This window comes from Hippocampus comes, unplaced genomic scaffold, assembly GCF_001891065.2.
Source record: "Hippocampus comes isolate QL1 unplaced genomic scaffold, H_comes_QL1_v1.1 scaffold80, whole genome shotgun sequence".
In the NCBI taxonomy this organism is placed as follows: Eukaryota; Metazoa; Chordata; class Actinopteri; order Syngnathiformes; family Syngnathidae; genus Hippocampus; species Hippocampus comes.
The window spans coordinates 1600487-1617082 of NW_017806164.1; the positions used below are offsets into that span (position 1 = coordinate 1600487).

At 40.3% G+C, this 16596-nt stretch overlaps 1 protein-coding gene across 2 annotated transcripts in view; it reads right to left on the bottom strand.

Moving 5' to 3' along the window:
- LOC109531522 (CUB and sushi domain-containing protein 1) overlaps window positions 1-16596 on the bottom strand; it is a 345015-nt gene that overhangs the window by 218632 nt on the left and 109787 nt on the right. For both annotated transcript variants that reach the window (XM_019895847.1, XM_019895846.1), the window contains exon 3: window positions 6124-6236. In XM_019895847.1, the coding sequence (XP_019751406.1) occupies window positions 6124-6236 (113 nt within the window). The remainder of the gene's footprint in view (window positions 1-6123; window positions 6237-16596) is intronic.

Genomic DNA, 16596 nt, shown 5'->3' on the forward strand with positions numbered 1-16596 from the left:
CGACCGACGGTCCAAAACCACAACGAATTGCGACAGGAGAGGAGGGTTTCTCCCATGACAAGAGTAAACCGTAAAAAAACCCGTAAAACAAACGCTAAAAAAGAATAATAGCGGGTGAGCAGCGGCAGCCAGACGCGCCAGCGTTCACTCAACCCGGACTTGTATGCAGGCAGCGTGGGATTGGTTCCCACCCAGTGACGATGCGGATGTGGGCGTGAATGGTCGGTCGTTTGTCTCTCTAGTTGCCCTCTGACTGACTGGCGACGAGTTCAGGGTGTGGTCTGCCTTTCGCCCTAAATCAGCTGGGATAGGCTCCAGCAACTCCCCGCGACCCTCTTCAGGATAAGCGGTGTTAAAAATGGATGGATGCTTGAATCCCTTTAAATCAACTTTTGAACATGACTGTAATATATACTGAATACCTTTGAAATTTGCTTGAGCAGTGTTATACTGTACATGAATGAGCCTATCAGTATTTAGCTTCTTAATTACTTTTAATTTCTCCTGACGTCCATCGACCAACTAAATTCAAAGAAATACACACAAAGAATGGAGCAGATTGAGACAGAGGACAACCACAGTCAGGTGATCTTTGGGATTCATGACAACAATCTGAATTCCACAATAGCAGAGAGCATATTTAAATATTAAAATATGAATAATTGATGCCGCGAGGAACAGTAGACTGAGACCATACCTTGAATAAAATAATGCCGTAGCATGTGACACTATTACAAAACATCTTCCTTGGAAAACTGAAAGCAATGTCACTCCTTTAAATATAGTTTCGTCTCACTGCCAACATCCCGTATATTTTCCATATGATTTGAAAAGATGCATTTCACAACTGCAATCTTCTGACATTCTTATGTGCTCCCCTTTGAGATTGGTTGAGATGAAACTCCGAAAAATAAAGGCGCCACTAAGAAAACTATCTGGCTGGAGGCTTCAAAAAAAAAAAAAAAAAAGACTACAGATGAAAAGCCTTCTCTCACGGGTAACAACATGTCGAAGGACCCGAATTGCCAAAGCAGGAAACTGCAATCCTTTTGCATTCAGAAGTCGTGACCGCACAAGGCTCTTGCCGGTGTTGGTGCAAAGCTGTACATCAAGACAGAAAGTTTTGGAAGTTGTTCCGAGTGGGTGTTTATGAGTCCAGACTCATGAAAGAAAACAAATAGTAATTTAACGAGTAATGAGGGAGAAATAAAATTACACCATCGACTAAAGAACTTGGTTCTCCACTTTTTTGGTTCTCAAAATATTTCTCATGTATCTTAATAATGTCACCATGCTTCTGCCCAAATGCACAATGGATAAAGAATTACAGCACACTCAATATCCACCTGTCACACTATTTCAAATGGATCTTAAATCAAAATGAAACACACCCAACAACCTATGCATCTTACTTTATGTAAGTTTAAAAATGTATATGCCAGTAGCTCACATTTTGAACACAAAAGAAGCAAAACAAACCACTTCAAAAAGATTTATCAATAGAGTCCCCCCCACCACCACCACCACCACCGCATACTTGTGGTTCAGCACCCATGCATTTGCATACTCCTGGATTATTTTTTAAATCTTTTGTAATTATCTTTTCTTGTTTTTTTGTTTTGTTTTGTTTCTTATCCCCCTCCACCCCATTTTCCCAATGCTTTTCGTAGAAAATGCATTTTGAATGTTCAACAGCGTTTATTGACGAATTTATAGGGTGACAAAAAACAATCCCAAACCACCTCGCCCCAAATGCATTTCAATGAGATTCAGCTCTACACAGATTTTTGCGATCGGTGGGCCGGCCCCGTCCTCATCTGCCACGAGTAGAATAATACCACTGCACAAGTCATACAGGTGAAGTCATGACTACCACAGGGAAGGCCCCTTTTTGTTTCCTCTGTACAAAGCTTTGCCCATGATTTGTATAAGGTTGATGTGAAAGAACTTGACACAGATGAACCCCAAAAAATTGGGATCAACTACAACAGATTGGGAGTCTGCAGGTCCACGGACTCACTCCAAAATCTTGTAAAAAAAAAAAAAGTCTTTCTAAAAAAGTAGAAGCTGTTTTAAAAGCAGCTGCATGGACTGGAACCAGTTTATTGTATTTTTAACATCCTCTACGTTTTGTAGCTAGGGAGGGTTTTAAGACCGATGTGCAGGATAACTGGACACATCAGACAACAACCGACATAGTGGACACGTAGAAGTGTCTGACTTTTGTTTTTCCTTGTCACCTTGATTCGTTTTCCCTCTGTGGAATTTCCCAAAGAGAATTCAAAGTAATCTCCATCAGTCATACATGTTTGCATGTACTGCATGCATGTTTATGAAATAGGTTGGAGCCTGTCTGTGTGTGCATGATTTTCATGGTCAAAGCCTCTTTAATGGGCTTCCAAGTCATCTTGCATTCAAGTCCCTCAACAGGAAAATAAATAAATAAAGTAACCAGCAGCAAATTGAGGCAAGTGAACAAACGGGGACATACATGAGGCTTAAAGACAGGTTAAAAAAATATCAAATATAAAATAAAACAGATAAAAGAAAGATAGGAGTATTTTTTTTTCTTTACCACAGAGATGCCGTCCCACGAGGAAAACCCCCACAAACACTCGATAAAATTTCTACTTCATAAGCTCGACTAATTCAGGCAGCTTTTTTCGAGATGTAAAATTGAGAATTTAAAAAATGTCCTTCGTGGAGATGCCAAATTAAATCACATCTACCCATTCAAATAGTTCTCCATTTATGTAGGATAATTACATCCCTTAAACGTCATTATTTTGAAATTGTCTACTATTATCCTTATGTAGTTGAACAAAAAGAATGTGATCATTATCTCTCTTCATGAGAGGCAAAATGATCCAATATTCAGTTGTGACTTGGCATACTCGGCTCGAGGTTTGCACATTTGTGAGATTCGGGATTTGAATATTAGCTCTGGTGCTTCTGTGTGGCGTTCGTATGTTCTCACTACAGCTGCGTGGGAATCCTCCTGTTAGTTTGGCTTCGCCTCCATATTTCAAAAGGCCCCTAAATTGTCTAGAGAGACCGAATGGTTGTTTGTCTACATATGAGCCTTAAGATTGACTGGCGACCTGTCCAGGAAGTACCTTGCCTGGGATGGGCTCCATGGGCTCAAAGAGGACAAGCATTGTAGAAAATGGAGGGAGGGTGGGGGTTGATAAGCTGTGACCCATTTTGGTCCATTTGGGAATCTGCAGAAATCTGTCCTGTTTGGAAACCGCTTTTAAATTAGTAGCAGCACAAATAATGTTGCAAGTTCCACAATATTTCCTCTGTGTGGGACAGTCCTGGCGCTGCCTTTGCACTTTTACATCGCAGCACTTAACAAATGCTCAGGGGAAGTTCTGGCACTGGTCCTTGTTGCTAAGCGACAATTTGAAACTCATTTCAGGAGAGGCAATCTTTTACTCAAGGAATAAATATTTATACCTTTTAGCGTTTGGCACCATGAGGGCAAAAACAAGCATTTAAGTTTCCAGCTTGAACTTGGGAAACAGTTGAGAGACACATGACGCAACACACACGAACATGACAAATACATCATGTGACCATTTTCTTTTTGCTTAATTTTCAAAGTGTTTTATTTTTAAAGAACAAGATGAGCTGAGGGAGATGGGAAGTTTGCATGTGACACAAATCCCACTGGATCTCTACATCATTTCATCAAGATACAACATTGCTCTTACTATTAGCTTTGATGTTGATAATGATGATGATGTCCTCAGCATTTCTCCCTTCTCATCCATTAATATTGAGTTTTCTCCCTAATGTCCGATTACAGACAGATACAATTCCCTCTGTGCGCCTCCCATGCTTCCCTCCTGCTCCCAGTCATCTCCCTTCTCATTTTAAATGTCTCCATTCACACCTCTCCCCCGCTGCTCTCCTCTGGCTTTGGGGCCAAATTAATTGATGTTATCTTGTCTCGGCAGGGTAGGTTTGCAAACTTGGCTTTTTATCAGTGAGGGATTGCTTTCCATTACTTATGGCTTCATTTAAAGCACTCGCTGTACATTGTCCCTTCCCCCTCTCCTCTCCCCCTCCCCCAGACTATGTCCCTCTCTTTAGACTTCATCTATTAGCGGTGTGTGAACACGGCTAATTCGGTTTGGTCTCCTTCCATAAAATCATAGACGTGTTTAACTTCAGTCAAAACGTTAAACTAGAAAGGCACTCAGTCGAGGTGGAAAAATGGTGACTGGAATATCAATGCAAACATTTCCTCGAAAAAAAAATAACAAAATTGAACCAAATCTGTATTCACAGTGCTAAAAATATAAAAGGAAAGGATATTAGGAAGGCACTCCATTCTCAAGGGGCGTTTATGAAGGATGCACGATTGACTCCAAAAGCTTTGCTAACACAAATATTTTCCATTTGTGACCCGTGCAACAATCAACCACAAATCAAGCTGATTTTAGTCGCGGTCAAGAAATGTTAATTTCTACCTTCCAGCTTCTCTTGGTTAATTTCACCCCCTATCTCCGATGTAATCGTTTGTATTCTTGCTCTACTCCTGCAAAAGCGCTGTTGATTCAGACACAATTACTTTGCTCCCAAAGAAAAACAACATGACATCAGCAGTAGGAGGTCAAGCTACATCCCCCATTCAGACCCCAGTGATGGTTCAACATAATCAAATTATCTGTAATGATTTAATTAATTATCGCTGGTGAGCCTATTGTGCCATTTCACATATGTTAACAAAGAAATACAATTTAAGACCACTTATTGCGTCTGTATTTCACTTTTAATTAGAAACACTACATATGTGGTCATTTGAGTTTGTCGCTGATGATTGGAACTCATTATTCATATTCACCCCTGTCATACAAGTATGCGTGTCTGTGTGCGTGTGCATTTATTTCGTGTGTCCAAATGATCAGGGCCCAGCCTTTCAGTGCCACTAGGTACAGCAGAATCAAACAGCGGTTGCCGCTTGTAGAGAGAAGGGGTTCATCACACAACACGCGCTGGTGGTAGCGCACGCACACCTTCGGTGAGGCAGTGAAGAACACACATCAGTAAATGACAAGATAGCCTTGCATTTACACTGTGTAAACACTCATACCAGCTCCGACTGATACTGGGGAGACGAAGACAGGAGCAGCGAGCTGTGAGTCACCCACACAGAATCATTAACATGGGCAGCTCTTCTCATAAATCACCAGCGGAGCCCAGGCTCACTTGCATCCTCCACCCGGGAAAAATATCGCCTATTCAACACGAGACGCTACCTTCTGATTTGTCTGTTCTGAGGACTGACACCAACACTAACGCCAATGTATGTCTCACCCGGATTTTTTTATCTCAGGCAAACACAGGATGAATGTGAAAGGATGAGCTTAAATCTCCAGTCATTTGCAATGGCGTTGAACTGCAAAATATTCAGACAATGATTGCCATGATCGGTGGTCATAGTAATGGGGTGGAAGCTGAGTATTCAAGAGGCTCATGGCATGACATGGGGGAGCTATCAACATACACCAACTCATTCGACCTGTCCGATGCTGTCATGTCCTATTTGCTGCTTGTTGTGTCATATCCTCACAGAGTGTCACACTGTCTTCCCATGCAGTTCACATATAGATAAGAACTCCTCGGTAACATTGTTTTCATTTGCTGCTGTTATACTGTTCTTGCCCTCTGTTGCTTTTGCTCCATTCTGTTTTCTCTTTGTCAGTCACTTCTCAAACCTCATTCTGTCCAACTGCATTTCCGATAAATACACGTCTCAAAAAGAAAAAAATAACCACAAAAACAAAAAAAACAAAAAAGAGGGACAAAATCAGACTCTGCTTTTAAACAGCAAAAATAAATAAAGACTGCAACCTATGAGAATGATCTGATGTGGTGCAGTTAATCACAGATGCAAACCACAGCCGCAGAAATAAAACACTCATTCGGAATGTTACCTGTGCATCGCTATCACCCTAAAAGCCTTTTGTATCTCCTGGATCCAAATAGTGTACCTAAGTTGAGGCTAATGTGACCAGATTTACGATACTATTAACTGGAAGTGACACTTTGCCCCCGTTTCTGATCATCAGAGAAATTTCGCAAATCACACAAACTGTCCAAATGTGAACTTACCTTCGTAGACGGCTTTGAAGCCCTGTGCACTGACGGCAAAATCGGTGGTAAACCACAAGGCCAATATAGATCCGGTGCTGACAATAGGAGAAGGCAGCATGAACCCTGACAACCTATGAAAAACAGAACATGGGGAAAATTATTTTCAACGCATCACGATCACCCCATAAAACAATTTGCACACTTTGAAGAGCAGTCTAAACAAGTTAGGCTAATCCACCTGGTGACATTGTGCTTAAATCACAAGCCCAGACCTCCCTGCTCGTTAGGTACGCTGGGACCTTTTCCTCCCATTTCCTTTGAAAAATGGAATACTGAAATCTGTTAGCAAGCCCTAACATGCACAGCAATAAACAGTAATTAAAGGAGTTTACATTTAACAGTGAGTTGCACTGTTTAATGATGTGAAAAATCCCATTTCGGATACAAAAAATATGAGTTTCAGTCTGTAATGGAATCTGTAATGGCCTTCTCAAGATTAATAGAGAGGTGACGACTGAACGATTGGGGGAGCGGAAAAGGGACGACTCACAGATAAGGAACAAAAAAAAAAAACAAAAAAAAATTGAGAGGGCTGGAACAGACTGCTGCCTGGATAATGACGCCAAATTATTGTACAGTCAATGAAAAGTGTTTTGTTATGGGGAACTCAAGTCAAATTTCATACATCTTTCAAATGTCACAGCAAGGTTAGATAACAAAAGCAAATAAATACAACATACATAGAAACAACACTGAAACTGGAGTGAAATGCCCTTGGTGATGGTGTCATTCTTCAAATCACCAGATAAATGTTTAGACCAGAGCTGTGCCTCTCCGGTCTTTGAGGCTCTGCTATTAGAACGTTTTAGATGTTTCCCCCTGATTCAAATGATCAGGATGATTATCAGGCTTCTACAGAGCTTGCTGATGAGCTGGTCCTTCGAACCCGGTGTGTTGCAGGAGGGAAACCTCTAAAACATGCCGGGTAGCGACCTTCGAGGATCGAAGTTGCCCATCCCTGGATTACACAATGTTTATATTCATTCACGGGCCACAGCATTATGCCCACATGCCTTGCAGCCTCAGGTGATCAGTGCAAAACCGTCAGAACAAAGCAAATAATTTTTGAACTGGCTGTATAACACCAGTAATTAGAATTATATTGAAACTACTTGAATAATAATACTTTTTTCTATTTGAGGACAGAATTGCACAGTGTCTATTGACATGTGCGCTTTTATATAAAATAATGTATACTGGCGGCTAGTTGGTAGTGCTGCATACGCACCTGCAAATTTGAGAAATGGTGCCCGGATATGGGGCACTTCAAGTATTTTAGATGTCAAATTACCTCTGTTGATCGCCTGTAAATTGCCAATCATTGCTTCTATTCATCTAAGTAGTAACTGTTTGACTGACACTAATGTCACAATTGACTGAAATTGGTTTCCCTTTTGAGTAAGTACATTTAAAACGGGTAGGAACAAGCCTGCTAATTAGATGTAAATGTATTATAAAGATCCCATTGAAGTGATTTTGACTGAATATCCTAAATGGCCGTGTGAACCTAAATAAACCTTTCACAACACATCTGATCTTCATGCAAGCTGATTGGTTTGTGCTTGTGTCACAGTCACCAAGAAAAACACTGTCAGCATTTGACGATGACAAACTTGAAAAAGACGGAAATCCAGCGCGCAGACGCACACAGTTAACCCACTAGCTCACAAGGCTCACACAACAAGTTGACTCTCTCCAGCGCCTCCAGGTTCATGGCTAACTTTGACAAAGATATATGTTTCTCCTTTTTGCCAGCCAATCGCAGCACATACAGAGACGAACAACCATCCACGCGCACACTTACACCTAGGGATGATTTTTGAGTGTTCAATCAGCCTACCACGCATTTTTTTTGGAATGTGGGAGTAAACGGAGCACCCGGAGAAAACCCATGAAGGCACGGGGAGAACATGCAAAGTCCACACAGGAAGGCTGGAGCTGGAATCGAACACGGTGCCTTTACACTGTGAGGTCAATGCGCTAACCACTCTTCCACTGAGCCGCCCCAAATTTTTAATGTAATACATGTAATTTAAAAAGAAACATCTCATTACAGCACGGATGGTTGTTCGTCTATGTGTGCCATGCTATTGGCTGGCAACCAGTTCAGGGTGTCCCCAGCCTACTGCCCGAAGACAGCTGGGATAGGCTCCAGTACGCCCTGTGCCCCTCGTGAGGATAAATGGATTAGAAAATGGATGGATGATTGGACATTCCATTCAACATAAAATTGAAATGCAGATAGGATAATTCAATGGCAATAAAAACATCATCAGACAGTGAAATGATTTGGTTCATAAAGAGTTGGCCAAGGGTGACAAAGACAACCTCTGAAAAAGTACAGGCAGGAACAATGAGAACAATCTATGTCATCAATCCAAAAGTAACATGGGGGTCTATGAAAAAAAAAAAAAAAAAAATCCCAGAAAAAAAGTGATTTGGCCTCAAAGCAAGGACAAAAGGGACAGACAAACAAAGTAATGGAGCTTGTGGAAAGCAACAAACAAAAAGACAAATGGAAAGAGAGTTAAGAGAGCAAATGGGGAAAAAAAAGCACTAAGGACATGACCAAGGGGAGTGAAATATGTGAAGGGACTGGACAGACAAAGTATTGCATCATTTTGTGCAGTCCGTTCAGTACACAGTGTATCAGACTTTCTCATATTTTTTGTAGTAAATGTTACTGAAACTGATGACCCATTTCTTGATCACTTTGTGCAATACTTTAGAGCTTTAACAAGCAATAAAGGAAAATGTCAAGCCATTCTATTCTTAAGTGGAATGTGCAGAAAAATCATCCAGCCATCCATTTTCTTCCGCGAGGAACTCTTTGCCATGGATGACCCTGCCAGGGGGCATCAAGCCCCAGAAAACTTTGGGCTATTGGGTCACACAAGCCCCTCCGCCGTGACGAGTTGACGACTCAGGGAGGGGCAAAAGAACTCAATGTTGACTTTTTAGTTGATTGATTTGCAATACCACCACCAAAAGGGTCAATTATGTCACAACAGAGGCACAATGTAACATTATATTTTTATTTAATGAAACGAATTAACACAATTCTTTAAAATGCTGTCAACCTAGTTTAAGTTGATTGCACTATCCGAGCAAGCGTTTTGTATCCTTTCCAAAGTTAACATAAGCTTTTGTTAAAATACCAAATTATTGCCACTACATCCTTAATTACTGATGCAGAGTCATGCCTTTCAGAGAACAGGAGAAATGCTACCCTGGACATGAGTTATTCTAAATTCCCCCTCCTCGAGAAAAAAAAAAAAAAAAAAAAAATCCAAAAGAACCAAAAAACAACATCAAACATGAATTTATGTAATACCACATTTCTGTTGTTTTGAGGGATTACATGGGATTGGGTTTGCTTCAGTTGGTAACATGATGTTTACTTTTGGAGTCTGCAACTGAAATTCAGCGAGCTTCTATTTTTCACAGTCGAACAGAAACTCGGGATTGCTTTTCATCTGTTGATGAATAAGAAAACTGTGATCAATCCCGTATATCTAGAGTCCATGCCAATCAATGCAGCCAAAAAAAAAGGACATACCCCATTACCTTGGGCTAAGTCAGAGCAATGAAATGTGTCCTGAGCGTTGGCCAAGACACACAAACACACACAGACGCACGACTGTCACTCACGTAATGAACAGTAATCGCCTGTACAGATGGGCCATCTTGGCCGCGTCATTTCTCTCCGTCTCACCTTCTTAGATTGTTGCACTGCACACTCCCTCATAATCAGGGCAACCCATTGATCCTACAGCTAGTTGACATCTATTCTAAAGTAAGTGGGCTTGCTGTAAAATATGGCACGGACGATACTGTCGGTCTGCTGTCCGGTCAGTCATCCAGCTCATGAAATGAGACAGCCGCCTCCGTGAGAGTTATCTTTACAGTCAGATGACCAATCAGTCAGCTTGCCTGTGTGCTTTTTGTTGCTGCATCCATCTGTCGTGACTGCCCATCTGGATCTTCCTGTCCATCTCTGCCTGGCAGTCCATACTACTGACAAATTCTCTCGTGTTACTTGTACACATTACACATACCTTGGTTTTTAAAGACATCATATATGTTTGAAGATAATAGCTGAAAAGACATGCAAAGACTGAGGACCACGTTTTAGTCAATTGTGCCCTTAAACTGTTTTTCACCATTTGAGTTTGTGGCTGTGAGGCTTCACAGTGGCGTGGAGGCTTCAGAGCGCCTCGTGGTCGTAGACATAGAAAACCCCAGGTGATATATTACGGCCAGGCTCCGAGCAGATATATCTTCTGGGCTCAAACGTTTATCTTTTTTTAAAAATCATTTTAACATGGCAGGGTTATTAACATTCTTCTCCATACTGTGTCTGATTTAGAAGGCAGGATCGAAGGTCCGTTTTGGTTCTAAGTGGATAACGCAACGTCCAGAATGACAAGGTTGGTTGAGTTTGTTTTGAAAGAACTCGACAGCTTTAACCACATCAAACAGGACTGCAAGAAGCGGGTTAAGGCCCGCTTTCAGGTTCGATATTAGCCACCTCTCTCATGTTACAAGACACGCCAACATTTTGTCGAAAGTATTTTCAGAAAAGGGAATGGAGTTTTTGTGTGTATCGTAGCACAGACTTGTATCACAGACAGCACAGGTTTGAAATGAGCCATTTGTAACTATGTTTAAAAATGCGTTATTTACCAGAATTTCTATATCACAGGCTGTCAGTAGCTTCATATTTCATCCAAATATAGAAGAACAGTGTAGCAAAGGTTGTTTAAGCAGTATACAGTTTTCTGGTGAACAAATTGACAGCAGGGTGAGGGTGTGCTTCAAAATAGACGTTCCCGTTTTGGAATCAATGGCGCTTTAACAGTTGAGAGAGAATAAGTGAGTCATAGAGTTCAAGCACCGCAAAAACAACAAAAAAAAAGACGCAACTGCAGCACAATCATGGCCACTGGTGAGCCTTCACCTTTCCAAACGATCATTGATTCCAAGAAAACCACTGAGAAGGAAATTGCAGTGCATGTCACAAGCACGCTTGCAGAACGGTGAAGTGATTGCGAACATGCAATATTTAACACATTAATTCAGGATTATATCAGAATTGTACTATTGAAAACATTCATTTAATCGCGCTGAAGTCAATAATAACGATTATTCACAGAGGCGCATGTGCAAAAATACATAATTCTGAAATGGCTTATCTATTTTCAATATAGTGGAATGCTGGAGCAACAAAATAAAAATCAACTTTTGAATTAATCAGTAGAACATCATACGAAGTTTTGGCGAGCTAAACTCTGAGACATGTCAAGGAAATCACTTGGACATCTTAGCATTCAGCCAAAGGTGCATGCAGCTCCTCCTTGTAGCTTCCCGCAAGCACAATGAAGACATATTTAAGTGAGTCCACCACGTCATGTGACGCAAAATCCAAAGCAGCTGAACTAGAAATGATGATAACATTTGGCTGCGACTATTCTGTTAGGATCCTGCCTCAGCTAGACTATCATTTAAATGTCCCACTTTGTCCCTTTCAGGGACAGCGGTTACTCCAGTGTACAGCTTATCATATTATCAGGTTACAGGGTGCATGAAAGGGTTAATTTCAAATGACTACTTCGCATTAAATGACAACTGGAGCCATTGAAAAATGGCTTCCAAGTCTCTTCTCAATGACACTCAATGCCAGAAAATGAGCTTTGGTCAGTTGCAAACAGACACAAAGAGAGCACTGAACAAATCAAATGTTTGTGTGCAAGTTTTCCTAATTGATCTTTTGTTGCCAAAAATGCTTGCAGAGTAGATGCCAGCATATGCGCCCTAGGGTGAACACGTTTGCTTGGACGTGTCATTCTGAAAATGTGGCCCATTTTATTTTTTAAGATCTGTCCCGGGGCAACTTTTTGAATTAATCAGTAGAACGTCATACGAAGTTTTGGCGAGCTAAACTCTGAGACATGTCAAGGAAATCACTTGGACATCTTAGCATTCAGCCAAAGGTGCATGCAGCTCCTCCTTGTAGCTTCCCGCAAGCACAATGAAGACATATTTAAGTGAGTCCACCACGTCATGTGACGCAAAATCCAAAGCAGCTGAACTAGAAATGATGATAACATTTGGCTGCGACTATTCTGTTAGGATCCTGCCTCAGCTAGACTATCATTTAAATGTCCCACTTTGTCCCTTTCAGGGACAGCGGTTACTCCAGTGTACAGCTTATCATATTATCAGGTTACAGGGTGCATGAAAGGGTTAATTTCAAATGACTACTTCGCATTAAATGACAACTGGAGCCATTGAAAAATGGCTTCCAAGTCTCTTCTCAATGACACTCAATGCCAGAAAATGAGCTTTGGTCAGTTGCAAACAGACACAAAGAGAGCACTGAACAAATCAAATGTTTGTGTGCAAGTTTTCCTAATTGATCTTTTGTTGCCAAAAATGCTTGCAGAGTAGATGCCAGCATATGCGCCCTAGGGTGAACACGTTTGCTTGGACGTGTCATTCTGAAAATGTGGCCCATTTTATTTTTTAAGATCTGTCCCGGGGCAACTAATAGTTTATCACTGACACGACACAAAGTGAACGGATGGACAGAATGTGCTTGTTGGAGACAAGTGACTTAGATACAAGCGGGTGGGGGGGAATGAAAGCCGGGCCACAGATAATGAAAAAAAAAAAAAAACATATTGAAACACTTACAAAAACATAACCCAATTAGGCAGCAAACTAGATTAAATTGGAGATGAAGAAGTTCAACTGGCGGAGATTCATGTACAAACTTTTAATCTGTATGCTGGGTATTATAAATCCTTGGCAAAGCTACTGTTCATTTTGGGATGTTTTAAGACCAGCTGGGCAAGACACACACAAATGAGAGGCATTGAATAAACGTTTGTCCTTTTGATAACTGCTGTTTACTAGCGGAGAACTCATGTTACTGGGACGAGGGAAATGATTGATTCATAAGGACTGATTTTAATTGTGTGCCGTTCACTGTGGGTGTAAAATGCTCAGCACTATGTAACCACAACCAGCGGGGGCACTGTTGATTAAGAAAAGAACCGAGGGCACTTGAGCTTTTTCCACACACAACTCCACTATGGAAACCCCCCATCCCCCGGCAACGTGACACTGATTAATTAAAGACTGGCAATGAACGTATTTCAGGAGTTCAGATTGTCCAATTCTTTTTAAAAAATACATTTTAAAACACGCAATTAATCATCAAGTGACGATATATTTTGTCCATTGCCACCCTTACAAAAAAGTCGTATGTGTGTGTGTGTGTGTGTGTGTGTGTGTGTGTGTGTGTGTGTGTGTATATATATATATATATATATATATATATATATACACACTTTATAGAGTATACTTGAGGATAAGTAGAAATATATAAAGGGTACGTTTTCATACTATAAGTGTATACTATAAAAGTGTACTATAAGTGTCCGTCTGTGTACTTTTCAGTACAAGCCAAGTATACTTTGGCATACTTCTGTCAAGTTTCTATAAAAATAGTATTGAAAAAGTGCACTTAAAGTATACTGCCTCCAATTTAGTATTTAAAAAAGTTCACCGATAGTATACTTGAATAAACTACTTTTAGCTTTGGACAATTAGGGAAATTGGTAAAATGCCATCCCTAACCACAACAACATTGAATCGTGTGACATGACCAAGCCCGCTGTCCCAACTTAAGAGATAAGAGTATTCATAAGGAACCAACAAAGGGTAAGAAAAAAAAAACACTAAAAAAAACACCTTTTTCTACGAATAACCGCATTTGCGTCTGCAGACTACTTCTACAGACTACAGTCTCTCAAATGCAGACAACAAAGAGTTGGCCTGGCGAGCCCGAAGCTAACTTCAATTTGAATTTTACAACAAAGGTATCTGAAATGCTCTACCATGTAACAGCATGTGTTACTGGAAGAAAAATTATATCTATTTTGCCTCGGGTAGTCTGCGTAACCTACTGAGATATATAACAGAGGGAGTGGGAAAAGTACACAAGATCACAGATCAGCGTTGTAGCTCTGCTTCAAGGTTGCAAGGAGTTAAGTGCCGTACACACTCGACGTTTATAAAAGGAAGTTTAGAACCCTGTGATTCCCAGGCGTCCTCAACAAACGCAGCAGCGCATACCGCTTTTATTCAAACAAAGAATAATTCGAACAAACGGAGTTTAGTGTCAAGAGCTTGTGTAACCAGGTGTTACATGTGTTGACCTCATGTCAGACTTCCTGTTGAACCAGTGCAAATTCCTGAAAGTTATAAATAATATGAAGGTTTACAAAACACACCGTCGTGCTACAGTACAATAGAATGCAGCTTTATTCATACAGAGCCTTCAAAACCGCTGCAGCTGGAACAAAGCTATGAGAACTGGTCACGAACGCGGATGTGAAAAATCTCAATAAAAATGGCATTACAAAACAAAAGATTTTTGAAGACAATTGATTCTACAAAAAGGCAACAAACCTCATGAGTTCACATCCACAAGGGGCTCAATATGCTTAGAGGTCTTGCTTGTCTCCTTCTTCCTTCGTTTAGTCAGTAGCTAACGGTGCTTTTGGAATTATCTTCGTTTCATAATGGCTGCGCAGGGCTTACAAAGTAGTTGTCTGTTTGAGTATGTGTTGGTAAACGCACATGTCAATTAGTGTTGGGCAGAACCCTTTTTGGTTACAATTGGTTCCTGCTAATAATTGCCACTTGATGGCATAGGAACACTAACAGGGAAACAACTCAATAGCGAATATAAAGGTTTATGATATAAAATATCAAGCTTTTAGGTGCGCCCAATAGTGCGGAAAATAGGGTTCTCATTTTCAGAAAGCAAAAGTCCCGAAAGGGGTTGGCTTTCATGTATTTGTTCTTGGGATCAAATGCCATGTCCATACATTTGCAGATGTGCAAATATGTTTAAAGAAATAGCAACATCGACAAAGTCGTATATTTTGATATGCCCATTATTAGATGCATATTATGTATCACCCATCCATCCGTTTTATAAGACACCTATACACATTAAGGTTATGACTGTGCTGGAGCCTATCCCAGCTAAATTCACGGGAGAGGTGGGCTTGCCTGCTGAACTGATCATCAAACAGTCCAAAGGAGATAACAAGAATGAATATGAGATGCTCTCATGTCTGTCATGAAATAGTATAACATGAAATCAGCCGATAAGCTACAGGCCTAAGATAACGTTGTTGAACAGGGTAAACGGTTGAATAATTTAAAGACATCAGATCAGATTCTCAAATATTTTGACATCAAGTACCACCTCGAAAAAGACTTATCATATCAAAGTATCACCATCATGACCAACGTTAAAATACAGAAACTAGCATGGTTCATTAAAAGCACAAATGTGTTTTTTTTCCCCAAAAAGTATATTTTTGTAAGCCGGGTGCAACATTATGCAGTTTGCAATTCATCACGACATTTACAAAAGGTAAAGGTAAATTAAAATAACTACTTAATAAAAAAATAATTCTTTCACATAATATTTAAATAAATATTGTACCTCCACTAAGCTTCATTTAAATATGTTTGATAGTGTCTCATGTTTTCAATATTTTATTTGTTTTGAATTAAACGATTCTTCATTTTTTTACCCACATTCATCATTTCGCATTCTGAAAATCACCGCATTAGGTCATGCAGAACATTTCAGATGAAACAAGTGAAAAAGGTCAACTATCCTCATCGACGCATAGATGCTGAAAACAGATTTCACCCCAACCGCAGTCTTCCAAAAGCTGTTTTAGAGGACAAATGTTGTGTGTGGGAAAATGGTCAAAATCCGTATAAGGCTATACATTTTTTTCAAAATATCCGTGTACATGTGAACAGTGGCCTGGTCCGCACAGGACATTACTACATAAAAATAAATGAATAGAAAAAAACATGGCGCCTGGCCCGAAGCTCGCCGCTGGCTCTTTCCCATGGCTAATGTGTGTGGGACACTAAAATGTTGTGAATGTGAGCGATGGATATGTGCCAAACGCAGGCACTCTTGGCAAAACTTCTTCATTTGAAACAACTAACGTCTAAAAAAGACTATGTCTAACTCAAAGCAGAAACTATAAATAAATCAGGTCATTTTGTACAGTTCGACATGACAACAGTGTTTTGGAGGCTAGAAAAAGAATATGCCAGAGCTATAAAAACAGAGGACATGAACATTAATTTTCAGTTTCCAGTATGGGCAGGTGCGAGTACATCACAGCCAAAACCACAATGGTGGAACACATCAGTTGAGTGGATGGATGGATGGATGGATGGATAATTGAGTGTTTTCAAAATACAGGCTGCTCCACACATGTAGTTTTACTTAATACTACTGGCCTGGTGTGCATATTACAGCCTTTTCAGTTCAGTCATATTTTCAGATTCCAAACTATTCTTGTAAAATATATATATATA